The 14,418-nt window shown below is 45.1% G+C and overlaps 1 protein-coding gene across 1 annotated transcript; it reads left to right on the top strand.

Moving 5' to 3' along the window:
• The first annotated feature begins 1,263 nt into the window (after positions 1-1,263).
• On the top strand, positions 1,264-2,382 carry LOC115693578 (uncharacterized). Its single transcript, XM_030620590.1, has 3 exons — positions 1,264-1,367; positions 1,722-1,884; positions 1,981-2,382. The coding sequence occupies exons 1-3, from the start codon at positions 1,264-1,266 to the stop codon at positions 2,380-2,382; spliced, it is 669 nt and encodes a 222-aa protein (XP_030476450.1).
• Positions 2,383-14,418: the final 12,036 nt, after the last annotated feature.

A 14,418-nucleotide genomic window follows, 5' to 3' on the forward strand; every position in this document is an offset into this window, starting at 1 on the left:
GATTAATAAAAAATTAAAAAATCCGAAAATTATATAGAAATTTTTTTTTATATAATTGATTAGGAAAATTGGCCTTGATTAGCTTGATAGTAATGATGATGATGTTTAGGACACGGCGCTTTGTAATCACTGATTATTTTCTCGATAAATGGAGGCCTAAGTCATTGAATCTGTTGGCAAGACATCTAAGACCTGTAGTAAGGGTGGTTTCCTTTCTGTGTCCAGATAGAAACCTAAGATATGGACTCAATTAAGTGGACTAGTAAGACCGCTAACCTGCAATCTCTCTCTCTCGCATCCGCATTATCCATGTTATTTTCAAGTGGTCCTGTTGCCCTTTCTAGTTTGACCTCAAACCTGTATGAATTTCCCATGGAACCTGTAATGCAATGTAGCTTTTCTTTGAAGGAATATGAACGATGCTCTCTTGCATCATTGTATCATTTTAATAATATGGACAATTTTTAAGTTTGTCTTAATTGGTATCCATGTCAAAGGACAAAAAGTATCCCGTTGCTCAAATTTGTGCGTTTTCTTTATTTTCTCTTTATCCCTGTTTTGCTGTGAAATTAGAGCTTGTCTTCAAGTCCGAGAATTTGGGAAATATTTTAACTCTTACAGTCATAGCAAAGCTCCTCATGAATGTCAGTTCTCGTAAATAATGGAAATGCAAAGTAATGAAAAATTTTAAGACACGTACCAACGCTCCTCTAGAATGTGGGTAATCATCAAAGACTCCATTGCCACCAAACTTAACTTCAAAAATCCACGCTAGTTTAATCCGCGAATTGAGTCGTATTTCGCGTGATGAGGTCGTAGAACTCGATCAACGTCTCAATTGCCACCAAACTCCCATGACTCGGGGAAAGTGTTTGGCCTAGAGACCAATGCTACGCAAATGGAGGATAGAAAATTGCGAAATGTGCTTTGTCTTTAAAAACGTGCGATACCCCTAAAAATTCGAGTGGAATGTGTGTTTCTATCTTCTTCTTCTTTTTATTCTTGCTTTATGAATCCTTATTGTTTTCTTGGTTATCGTAAAACAGGATCTGGCTCAGGATTGCCCATTTTTAATTTCAGGATTTCTTTGAATTTGAAAGTTGTCACTTAGTAGGTTTTCATACCAAGATTCAATCAAATTAGTCCGTAGTGTCTACCAATTTTGTCATATCCCCTTTTATTTATGCTGAAATTCTGCATTTATTTGAATTAGATAACGATTATAACGATCAAAATCACACCGCATCACCATTCCTGAGAGCTATGGAGATTGGAGCCTTCGATGTTCTTCCTAATGATCTAGTGGTGGAGATTCTTGCTTCAGTCGCCGCCAACTCCATGGATGATATTTTCAATGCAAAACTAAGGTACCGATCTAATCTACCCTTTCATAAAAGTATTCTCTAACGGTTGATTAATTTATTAAGGGATTGATGATTGTAGAGAATTTAAAAAACCTAGGGCTAATTAAGTTTCTTTTAACAATCTGGCGCTAATTAAGTTTCAACTCCGTAGAAGCTTGCTTTATCGTTAGAAAAGTAAATTAATCATTTATTTTAATGTATAATAAACCTTTTGTACCATTGAAAAGTTGACAGTAAAAAAAGTATAGAAACTTTTTAAGAGCAGAAACATTTGTTAAAAATAATTATTTTCGCCAATAGTAAGCCTGATAAATATTAGTTGATAAATCGTGAAAACTTGTTCTTTTGTCTATGTAGTTGCAAGATGTTTAATGAATTGGCTGAAGATGATTATATATATCGACGAATATCACTCAACAAAATTTCAAGGATATTATGGAGGCACCCCAAAGAAGGCAATGCCTTTATTCAGAGGTGTATCAAATGCGATAATGTGGAGGCTTTGTATAGACAAGGATTGGTAAGTGTTTGATTACATTTTTTTATCTCTCTACTTTTTCCATATAATTTTCTTCAAAACTAGAAATTGACCATCAACAATTTGTTTATGTTGCAGTATGAATATGTATGTCTCACAAAGGTGGAGTCAGGAATGGAGTTACTGTCGAGAGCCACGCAAATCGGGCACCTTGGAGCTTCCTATGTTGTCGGGCTCCTCCTCGTCGCCGAGGGCGGCGAGTTGAAGAAGGAAGGAGTCCGCTTGCTGAGAAAAGTCTACTCGAGCGGGCAAGTGGTGGAATGCCGCAAGATGTATGTAGACACCGTGCACAACATGTGGCAGAATAACCCGATTATCTTCAAAGAAGAGCTTCCTGGCTGTGACTGCCAGATGAAGACTGAACATTGCAAGAGGAGAGGATGGGTGCGCGACATCGACTATTATGACGACACTGAATGCGAACAATGCATTTGCCAAGCGGAGAAAGAGATTCTCTACAAGTATTGCAGACACCCGTGATCGCAAGAGGTTTGCTTCAATTCATCTAAGGAGAGAGCAGGAGAGAGCCTTCAGTTGCAAGAAGAGGATTATGTCATTTATAGCTGCCTTGTAGTCGTAAGTTCGCCGACACATGCTGATCCATATTTTGAAACTTGACAAATCTTCCATCCTCACCAATTTAGTAAGTTAGCATATACAAGATTTTTGGACTTATTTACCATACCATCCCTTATCCATCTCAGACACTCAGTTTCTATCTCGTGGTATTTGCTATGAAGTAAGAGATCTCTTAAATACTTTTTACTTTTATTGTCATCTGATCTGGACCTTCAGTGCTCAACCTCAACACTGTGCTTCAATACCTTCTCCAGAAATTGCAGGTTGCAGGGTCAGTGTTTTAAGAGCATGTTTTCATATGAAGAATCATGCACATCCTCCATTGCTTGTGCCATTAGAATAGTCGCTGTGGAATCATGAGTGCACTATCTAGCTATTTCTTTGGCTATATCTTGAATTTCCGAAGAGTAAACTATTCCACCTGCATGGTAGCAAAATAGCTCCCAAGAAAGATGATCATCCAAACTTAGCATCCTGTCCACCGCCATTTCGCTGAATACACGTTCTCATTTAGTCACCAAGATTACCTCGATGCCATTTCATGGCATTGGATCAGGAATCCCATTTGACTGACTCCAGATTTAGGAGTTGAGGAATGTCATTGAGAACAACTAGGAATTTGTTGCGCTCCAGCACTCTTCACTTAGTCTGAGATGTCGGCTTTTAAAGGCTTTAACTAAATCAGATGATGGTTGGAATTCATGGAAAAGACGAGATAGAGAAGCCTACTGTGATCAAACAGCTGAACGATTGTACGATTTTGACGACTTGGATTACTCTTCTTGAGAAGCACAACATCAAAGAGGTGCCTAAAGATTTAGTTTAAAGCCTTTGTCTCATGGAGATCCTCAATCCTTATTTGATGGTCTCTCATTTTGTTAATCAGCACCTGAGTCACTTTCCTTGTGCACTTTTGGGATGTACATAAACTCGTTGCTGCAATTACCTTCACAGTTTGAAAGTCGTACCGGCCTGTAAGTCCTCCCGCTGTTTAGATTATCCTCTTGCTATTTCTCAATCCATATCACATTCGTGGGATCCCAATCCAGGTCCAACTTTCTTTCGATACTTTCTTTGGCTAGAAACTTGCTATTCGTGTAAAAAATCGGTGAATGTGTCATCCTACTTAAATAACTAGGATTGACACAAAATGAGGATTGAGGATCTCCATGGGCAAATCCTTGCAAACCTATAACGGGAGTCCTTTTTGGTTCCTCGTCATGAAGAATAAAAGTTCTTGAAGTCTCTAGTAAAAACAATGTGATTGGAGGGCTTGCGCAAAGGTATCCTATTAGAAAAAAAAAAAAAAAAGCTTCTTTGTCGAAGTCTTCTTTCGTGCAAGATTTATTAGGAAATGCCTTATCACTCTTTTTTTTTAAAGGACTTAAAGTCGAACATAGAAACTTGACACTAGTTTACGGGATTACAAATTGTATTGACTATTTTCCAATTATGCTTTACCTATAATTATATAATCATAGGGATGGGTAAATAAAGGAAAAATTGTCTAAAAATCTTAAACCTATTGCACTTTTGTCAATTTAGTCCTAAACCTTTCAATTTTGCCAGTTGAGTCCTAAACTTTCATATTTTGCCAATTAAGTCCATCTAACCAATTTTGACCGGAAATCGCTAATGTGAATGTCGGTGGCCCTACATAGCATTTATATTTTGCCAATTGAGTCCATCTGGTCAATTTTGATCGGAAATCGCTAATGTGGATGTCGGTGGCCCTACGTGGCACGACTGGAGTTGACATGAAAAATTTTTAATAATATTTTTTTAGTTTTGTAATTATTTTTCTCATTTATTTCTTTTTCTTCTTCATTTCTTCTTCCTCCTTTTGCCGGTGACTAGCCACCAGCCACGGGTGATGGCCGCGCGAGCTAGCCTCACCTGGGCAAGGGTCACTATTGCCCGCCATAGGAGGGGGCCCGAGCGGGCGAGGGCGAGGGCTCCCCTCGCCAAATCTAGCTAGGTTGGCCCTGGCCCGGGCCTGGTCAGCCTTGCTGGGTATTGCCTTCGCCCGGGCGAGGGTTGACCTCGACCGATATGGTGAGGGGAGCCCTCACCGGGGCTCGCCCTCGTCCAAATGAAACTCAACGAGGGTCGGCTTCGCCGACCATTGACTTCACTCAAGCGACGCTCGGCGAGGCCGCCTTGGCCTAGGCGAGGGCTGGCCTCGCTAGATCTGGCGAGGGGAGCCCTCACCGTGGCTTGCCCTCACCTATGGCGAGCAACGGAGATCCTTGTCCAAGCGAGGCCAACCTGTCCGGCCATCACCTATGGCTGGTGGCCAGTTGTTGACACTTAAATTTTGCCTAGTCATTTAAGGTTTAATTGCATAGAAAATTAGGGATTGATTTTTAACCCAAAAACAAAAATATTTTCATTAAATTACATGGCATATAGACATTAGGTGCATTTGCACTAATAGGGTCTATTAGAACATATTTGTCTTGTTAATTAAAAAAATTTAAAAAATTAATTATATTTTCTAAAAAAAATTAATTAAAAAAAGGTACGGGCCGGTTCGACCCGGTTCGAGTGGATCGGGTCGGCCCGGCCCGGCCCTATTTCCTTTTCCGTTTCTTTTTCTCACGCGGGTTGGCCGCAGTTCCTTTCCCCTCGGCCCGGCCCGCTTCTGCTCCTCTTTCCCCTTCCCCCGTCCTTCATGCTCAGGGGAGACAGAGAGACAGAGCAGGACGAAGCAGGGAAGCAGGAGCGACAGGGGGGGCAGAGACCAGCGCTGATCCGCTGGTCGGGAATTGGCCGGCCGCAGCAGGCTGGCAGTGGCAGGAAGCCATGGGCGCGTGCCGTGGCCCTTAAGGGCACAGAGAGTTTTCGAGAGAGAGGGGGAGAGGGAATTCGATCGGGAAACGAGAGAGAAATGAAAAAAACGGGCGGGGGGTTTTGAAAAGGAAAGCGCTCCGGTCCCTCTTTCCGGGAGCATTGCCGGAAAATTTCCTCCCCCTTCCAGTCGCCTCTTCACTGTCGCCGGACGCCACAGTTTCCGACCGCCGGTGATGTTTTCCAGACACCGTTCGATTCTGTGAATAGTCTATATCAAGACCAAATCACCACGGAGACCAAGCTCTAGCAGCCGTGAAGAGTCCAACCACTCGCATCCTTTGTCAACGTTGCCGATTCCGTGCTGTTCTCGAACCAGGTAGGTCCACGTTTTCATTTTGCTCTGTTTTGGCTCCCTTCCCCTGCCTCTCGGGAGCCGGACACATCGAATCTGTTCGTTGCTTGTCTAGCTCCGAAAATGGAGGATAACACTCGTTTGGCACTCAAAGAAGTTTTTTTAAACGTTGCATATCGAAAATAGGCCACGAGCCGTGTCAAAATCGGACCTGTGACCCTACTTCTCGGTCGCACCTTACATGTTTGACAAAATGCATCAGTGAAACAGTTTAAGCTTAGAGCGTCCAAACCTGACCGTGTCAATTTTTGGAGTTCTATTGTAAAAAGAAGCAGTTTAATGGTATAAATGACTGTTTATACCTTTTTCACACCACATTTGAGCCAAAAATCGCCCTAAATCTCAGTTTTGAGTCTCTGTTTCAACTCGCCTACCACCCGTTTGACAAAATGCTCAAGAGAGGCCCGAGATGAATGTTATGAAAACCGATGCTCTAGAGCTTCGATTTATGCATGGTTTGTTCTAATATTGTCACTGACTCCAAGTTATTTTTTTCTTTCATGTGATTTTGTGGCATATTTACTCCGGTTTGAGGCCGCCATGTGCGCACCTCCCACCCGCTCGAAAGCTTTTCGTCAACGGTGATGCCTGTGGTTCAAGGCCGCCACCATAAGTTCGTTATTTTCTATTCCATGTCGTGTATGTTTGGTTGCTTAGGTTTAATGTTACTCTAGTGGCCGTGAGTTTGGGGGCCGGGAAATCGAGTTTTTGCTCGTCGACTCATTTTTATGGTCGGGGTTAGTCGACGATTTGGTAGCCGCGTTGGCCGGCGGCGAGGGTGTCGAGCCGGTGGCGGTCGTCGGTGTTGGCTGCGCGAGCCGGCGGTCAAGGGGCAATGACGTTCCCGGCGTGGTCTCGGCTGGAGGCGTGAGGAAGGAGGCTCTCGGTGAGCTCCCAGCGTGAGTTTGTGAGGAAAAAGAAGACGTGGGGGGAGGAAACAATAAAAAATAAAGAGAAAAGAGAAATAGGAAAAAAGAGATAATAGAAAAGAAATGAAAAAAAGAGAATATATTATTAGGGCATAATCCGGGTGGGTCGGATCGGCGCTGAATTGGACCGGGTCCCCTGACCCGGTTCGAGGTCCCTTTTTTATTATTATTAAAAATATTAAATATTAAAATATTCAGAAAAATTCCGAAAATTCCGAAAAATTAGGAAATGCTTAGAAATTAGTTTTTGAGTTAATTTCACTAGATTTTAGTGTCAATTTCATTCTAGAGTTAGTTTAAAAACTTAGAAAAAATATGAAAATCTTTAAAAATTTCCCTAAAATCGGATAAGCCTTTAGGGCTTTACCTTAGGACTTTTGATTGCCTTTTCCTTTTTAGAGACGATGCTAGGTTGCTGGTTGTTTATTTTCATGTCGATTATTTGGTTGTGTATCTTTTATACATCGGTTGTTATTTTCCATTTTAGCATGGTTAGGATGAACTTTAGGTTTTTCGATAGGCTGACCTGGTACGTTAGTTTGCAAACAATCAAGTTTAAGTACCAAAATATCACTAGTTAGATCGCTGGTGTAATCAAGTCCCGATCCTTAGAATCTCTGGTTTTCGTACGTATCGAGACGATCTTTCCATGTCTCGATGAGGATTTCTAGCCAACCCTTAATTATGGCTAGTGGCGACTCCATTCGAATGTGTAGATTAGACAGTTCTCGTCACGCGAGGTATGAGGTTTGGGAGTGCCTTGGTCCTTGAATTATTGAACCATTTGGTTTGTCCTTCAAACGAATTAATCGATGTTCACATCCATCGACAAATACCTCTTGACCATACTAGTTAGGACGAGTAGGTCGCGACACCAGTCACCAACAAAATGAGGAAGAAGAAAGAAAAAAGAAAAAATCAGAATTCCTGCCATGCCACATAGAACCACTGGTGTCAACGTCAGCGCTGGCCATGCCACGTAAAACTGCTAGCATCTATGTCAGCGAATTCTAGCCAAAATTAGTCGAATGGACTCAATTGGCAAAATGTTTATGATTCAATTGGCATAATTGAAAGGTTTATGACTAAATTGGTAAAAGTGCAATAGGTTTATGACTTTTTGGAAAATTTTGCCCAAAGTGATTGTGACATCCCGAATTTCGGCCCATTTTTGGGATTTATAAACGTGTAATCCGTCAGTGCGCTTATAATGGAATCTCGCCCGGGAACTGATCACTCTCGGGTTCTCGTTTTTAAAATAGAGATTTCGCTAGAATCGCACTCGATCGTGGCCCGTTATTTAGGCCCCGAACTTGGCGATCGATTTTCGGGAGTTTCGGGACGAATTTAATTGGACGGTGTCGATATTGTTGTGGCTAGCGTCGGTATGACCCGGATTATATGAAAAGTGGAATTTTGACCGGGTACGAATTTGGACTAGTGGACCTCCCTCGTAGTGTGTTTTGGGTTATTTTCTTTTGGCCCTTTTTCCTAAATTATAATTAGGATTTTCGTGGACCGTGGGATAGTTTTCGGATTCGAATCGTGACCGTTGGATCGCGATCATTGCTCTCTCTCTCTCTCTCTCTCTCTCTCTCTCTCTCTCTCTCTCTCTCTCTCTCTCTCTCTCTCTCTCTCTCCTCTTCGCGCGCTGCTCATACGCCCATGCATGCAGACGTCCCTCTCCACTTCTTTTCCTTTCACGTCTCCTCCTTCTCTCTCTTCTTTTCTTTTCTTTTCTTTTCTTTTTATTTTATTCCTCTTACTCGTCCTCTTCTTCTTCGTCTCTTCCGCCCCAGGCCTCTTTGCTTCTTCCACTCGGCTTCACTGCTTGCGCTCGCCGCCAAAGCTCGTCCCGGCCATTGCTTTCGCGCGCTCGGCCGCCCGCCCGACCGCCCTGGCGCCACCGCCCCGCCCGGCCGCCGCCGCGGTTGACGCCTTGCGACCCACGCTCTCCGCCTCCTTCCCCTGTTTTCCTTTGCACGCCAGAACCCGCCCTTGCCCGGCTCGGCTCACCGCCGCGTCCGAGCGAGGCCCGGGCTCCGCGAGCCGCCGACTAGCTCGTCAGGCCTCGCCCGCCGCCGTGCCGCCTTCGGCCGCCGTGCGGCCATCCCCCTTCCTGTTTCTCTCCTTCCCCAGAGCTCATTTTTCCGTCCAGAGCTCCGCCTCATCCAGCCCGCCGTACTTGCTCCCGTCGCCCTATTTCGGCCCTGACCTTTGCCCGGTCCCATTGTAGCCTTAGAAGCCCTTCCCAGTTTACATGACGCCCAGCTCGGCCTTGGCCGGGTGCCCGATCATGGCCGAGAAACCTGCGCTCGTCGCAGCGCCGGCCAGCCAGCCCGGCCGTGACAACCAGCCCGGCCCGGCCGAGCGGCCTCCCGGCCCGGCCAGCCAGGCCGCTAGCCTAGCCGTGCCCAGCCGTGCCCGAGCTCGCCCGGTGAATCCCGACATGCCCAACTCTCTCGGCCGTGCGCCGCGTCGCTTCCCATTGGCCGGCTCGTCGCTCGTCCAGCTCGGCCACTTGGCCCGTTCCGTTCGGCCCTCGCCGTCGCCCAGGCGCATTGCCCGTTCGGCCGGCCGTCGCCCGTCACGTCGCCGCCCCGTCCCGCTCAGCTCGCGCGATCGGGCACGTCGATCGGCCACCGCGCACGCGCACCAGGCATACCGTCCAGCCACTGTGCCCGCATTGGCCGGCCACCGCGCCTGTTCGCCCGCGCCCGCGCCCAGTCCGGTAATGTTCACCCTGGCCATTTTAGGCCCGAGCCAACTTTTCCCGGGCCAAAACCTAGTAAGTGACTTTCTAAATCCTACCTAGTACTTTGGGTATTTTTAGACTTGTTTAGGATATGATTAATGTCGGGTTAGGAATTAATTTAGGCGTGGGCTAATTAGATTGAGTGTGCCCAATTTATGAATTATTGTGGTGATAATTGTGTGGCTAATTTAGTGATTGGTCGAGGTAAATAGCATGGCTGAATTGTCGTGGCGCTCGTGGGTGAATTGGAATCAATTGAATGTGTTGACTTGAATGTCGGGTCGGTGGGACGATGTGGGAGCATGAATTGAGTTGGCCGATGTGACGTGCTAGATTGACATTGGTGAAAGGGTGGTGATTGAAATTGATTTATATGACTAAGAGCATGGTGAATTTTGTATTGTGGTTGTCTGGACACACTTGGGTGATATTTGAACGTGTGAATGCCATGAAATTGATTGAATTATGTGGCGTGTATGCTTGACAAGCCGGATCGATCGGAGGGCTTGCCAACTTGAGGGTGTTGACCGGGTTGTGAGAAAGGACTGTGGGGTGTTGACCGGGTCGTGTGAAAGTTTGTTTTTGAAAGGTCACGTGGGGTGTTGACCGGGACGAGCCGGATTGATCGGAGGGCGGCACGTGGGGTGTTGACCGGGTCGTGTGAAAGTTTGTTTTTGAAAGGTCACGTGGGGTGTTGACCGGGACGAGCCGGATTGATCGGAGGGCGGCACTGTGGGGTGTTGACCGGATCGTGTGAAAGTAAGAAAGGTCTGTGGGGTGTTGACCGGGACGAGCCGGATTGATCGGAGGGCGCACTGTGGGGTGTTGACCGGGTCGTGTGAAAGTTGGATGGATGCGCATGTGAAATGTGTTTGGGTTGAATTGGATGAACGTACGTGTGTATGGCGCTCGAATGATTTTGATGTGTTCATTGACTATTATTGCATTATTATGATTTGACTAATGTGCAGTGTGGGCATGTGATTGGATGGCGAGGTAAGTCCATTTATGTGAATTATATATATGTAATCGGGTAGATTGCATCTTGAACTTGTGCAGGTACGCATTGGCTTATGTGAGGTATAGGGGGTTGCTTATTGAGACTCGTTCTCACGGTTATTATATAACCATTTTCAGATCTGCGACCGTGATTGATTGGAGACGACACCAGGGTATCTCGGGGATGGAGGACGGGTCAAGTTACCCCATATTTTGTGTACCCTTCTTTTGTATAGCGAAGTAGGATACCCCACCACTATTCCCTTTTGATGTTGTGTATTTGGAATTATTGTTTTGTGCTATCCCTTTATCATATTTTATTGTCTGGGTTGTTTTAAATTCGCTTCCGCTTGCCTTTATCGTTGGGTGTTTCGTTTGGGTCGGCGACGCGTCCTGGGACGTCGCGTTCAATACGACCGTTGAAGGGGTGTCGCGAGCCCGTTGGGGTCCGGGGCGTGACATCCCTGTTGATTTGGTATCAGAGCAAGGTCAGCTCGATTCAAGTGGTCGAAACCTGGAGTGATAAGGAGCGATGACTTTGGGGTAGTCAGTTAGGGAGTCTTGTGTGTCATGCGTATCCCAGACTGTATGATTGCGATTGCCGAGTGGTTTCTATTCAATATTATGTGAGTTGCAGGTGGGTCAGAACTTGAGGTAAGTGCACGAACTTTATTGGTTGTGATTTGGTGTTGTTTGTAATTGGTTGCTGTTTGTAATTGGTTGCCTGCTTAGTGAATTGTTGTTGTGATTCACTGCCTAGGGCTTAGACTGGTATAGTTGGCCTAGGTATTTAATTCCCGAGGGGAAATTATAGCAGGTAAGTGAGTGGTGTGACCTTTTGAGTTTGAGCAGTTGAGGTCGAGGTCGAGGTCGAGGTCGTATAGGTCCGCAAGCTAGAGTTGCAGAGGATCCCAGATGGGATGAGATTTTTAGGGCACTCGAGGAAGTTGGAATTTTAATGAGAAGGCAAACTGAGGAGCGAAATGCTACTGTTGCTACTAATGCTAAGGCCGCTGTTGTCACCGCCAATGGAAATAACGGGAATCATGGGCATAATAGAAATGTTGGGAATCAAGGTCAAGGGCAAGTTAATGCAGTCAGAAAGATGCGTCAGCTGGTTGGAAAATTTTTGAAATTTAAACCTGCAAGGTTCGATGGGAAGAGGTGACCTTGAGGCTACATCACTTTGGATATAAGAGTTGGAAAAAGGTTTTGAAGTATTGGAGTGCTTGGTCGAGGCTTTCAATGGGAAGTACTTTTCGGAGAGTGCGCGAGAACAGAAAAAGACAGAGTTTCTTCGGCTTCACTAAAATTGAATGTCAGTCAATCAGTACGAGGTAGAGTTTGTAAGGTTGTTTAAGTACACACCAAGAATAGTTAATGATCGTGTGGATAGGACAAGGAGGTTCCGGGATGGACTGAAACCGAACCTCCGCAGTCAGTTGATGTTAATGAACTTAAGGGATTGTAATGAGCTGTATGGCAAGGCTTAAACGGTTGAAAGGGATATGAATGAGAAGGTTACCGTGTATGGATCGCGGTACACGCCAGCTAGGTACAATGAAAACTTTGGGAAGAAGCTTATGACCGAGAACAAAAGACTTGTCCCTTCGTTAAGAAAGAACTTTGGAAAGCCGAACTACTACTCCAACGCCGCATGTCGGTCTTATGGAAAGAGGCATAGGAATGGCCATTGCCAAGGTAGAAGTTGAGCATGTTGTGGATGTGGACAGTAACGTCACCAAGTGAGAAATTGTTGAACCGACAGGTTAGGTCACTAATGCAATCGCAGCGACCGCATGTAGGATATTAAGCGAGAGCTGCCCCGCAGATTAATCAGAATCGGCTAAGAACGTAAGGAAAAGTATATGTTATGACTAAAAAGGAAACGAAGGATGCACCTTGAAAGTCTAGATGCGTTATGAGATGGTATTGAGTACAATTGGAGATGATTTTGAAGTTATCGCTTGAGTGGTCATGTAAGATTTATAATCAATTTTATGGTGAATAGGCGCGATCGGTTTAAGGATTTATGGATTACTGACGATATTCTTGGACGAGTTGGGAAGGATAAGTGTTGCTTAGGAATTACAAATTTTGTAAAGAATCGATGTGAGTTGTTTTTTGGAGACTGTTAGATTGAAATTGGATGGATTGAGCTTTGTCCTTGAGGTGTAAAAAGATAATTAAATTGTGGCTGACTAGTTGGTTGAGGAATCAAGGCTAAAGGACATAGCCGAGGCGTGTAATATTCCCGATGTCTTTCCTCCGGAATTGCCGGGATTGCCACCTGATAGGAGAGTCGAGGTTGTGGTTGAGTTGGCCCCAGGGACAAAACCGATCTTGGGAGCGCCCTACAAGATGTCACTGTCGGAATTGAAGGAATCGAAGGTCCAAATGCGGGAGTTATTGGCTGAAGGTTTTATTCGTCTGAGTGGGTCTCCATGGGGAGCGCCAGTTTTATTCGTGAGGAAGAAGGACGGATCGTTAAGGTTATGTATTGACTACAGACAGTTAAATCATGTGACCATTAAGAATAAATACCCGTTGCCAAGAATTGATGACTTGTTTGATCAGTTACAAGGGGCATCGGTGTTTTCTAAGACCGACTTGAGGACTGGTTATTGCCAATTGAGGATTAAGAAGGAGGACGTGCCGAAGTCGGCATTTAGGACGAGGTATGGACACTACGAGTTCACGGTGATGTCGTTTGGACTAACGAACGCCCCAGCAGCCTTTATGGATTTAATGAATCGGGTATTCAAGGAATTTCTGGATCAGTTTGTGATCGTGTTCATAGACGATATTATGATGTATTCGAAGAGTTCCGCCGAGCATGAGGTACATTTGGAAAAGGTTCTACGGACCTTGAGGGAATATGCACTCTACGTTAAGTACAATAAGTGCGAATTCTGGCTTCATCGAGTGGCGTTCTTAGGACATGTGATATCCGGAGAAGGAATTGCAGTGGACCCAACAAAGATCGAAGCTGTCATGAATTGGCCGAGGCCGACAACAGTAACCGAGATTTGGAGCTTCTTGGGTCTAGCAGGTTATTATAGATGCTTCGTGAAAAGGTTTTCGGTAGTAGCGACATCGTTGGCGCGGTTATTAAAGAAGGAGACGAGGTTTGAATGGACGGATAAGTGTGAAAGGAGTTTCCAAGAGTTGAAGCGGAGGTTGATGACCGCACCAGTATTGACAATCTCGTCAAGACCGGGAGGATATGAGATCTACAGTGATGCGTCACTAAAGGATTAGCATACGTTTTAAGGCAATGTCGATGGATGGAATTCCTTAAGGACTATGACTGCGAGATTATGTATCACCCTGAAAAGGCTAATAAGGTAGCGGATGCACTGAGTCGGAAGTCGAGCATCGCGCATATGATGGTCAAGGAATGGACCTTGTTGAAGGAAGTCCGGGATTCGAAGTTTAAGTTTGAAGTGAGCCATGTTTCAAGTCTACTTGCCGCACTAAGGATTGAACCGGAGATCCAAATTAAGATTAAGGCTTTATAGTCGACGGACCCAGAATCCAGAAGATTCTGGAATTGGACGTCACAAAAAGGAAACCGGACTTTCAGGTATCCGAGGATGGGATTCTGAAGTTCCGTGGACGGTTGTGTATGCCCGATGATGCGAAACTAAAAGAGGAAATTTTGACAGAAGCTCATCATAGCAATTATAGTATTCACCCGGGTAGTACGAAAATGTATCGGAACTTGCGACAACATTATTAGTGGAACGACATGAAAGTGGATGTAGCCAAGCACGTGGCCAAGTGTTTAACATGTCAGCAAGTGAAGGCGCAACATTGCAAGCCGGGTGGAATGTTGCGGCCATTGGAAATTCCCGAGTGGAAATGGGAACACATCATGATGGACTTTGTTATGGGATTACCGAAAAGTCAAAGGGGTCATGATTCGATTTGGGTGGTAGTCGACCGACTGACAAAGTCAACACATTTTCTGCTAGTGCGAAAGGACTTCGCCTTGGAAAGGGATGCCGAGATATATGTGCAACAGATAGTTCGTCTACATGGAGTGC

Source organism: Syzygium oleosum, unplaced genomic scaffold, assembly GCF_021117445.2.
Source record: "Syzygium oleosum isolate NSW1041296 unplaced genomic scaffold, Sole_v2.1 Sole_v2.31, whole genome shotgun sequence".
Taxonomy (NCBI): Eukaryota; Viridiplantae; Streptophyta; class Magnoliopsida; order Myrtales; family Myrtaceae; genus Syzygium; species Syzygium oleosum.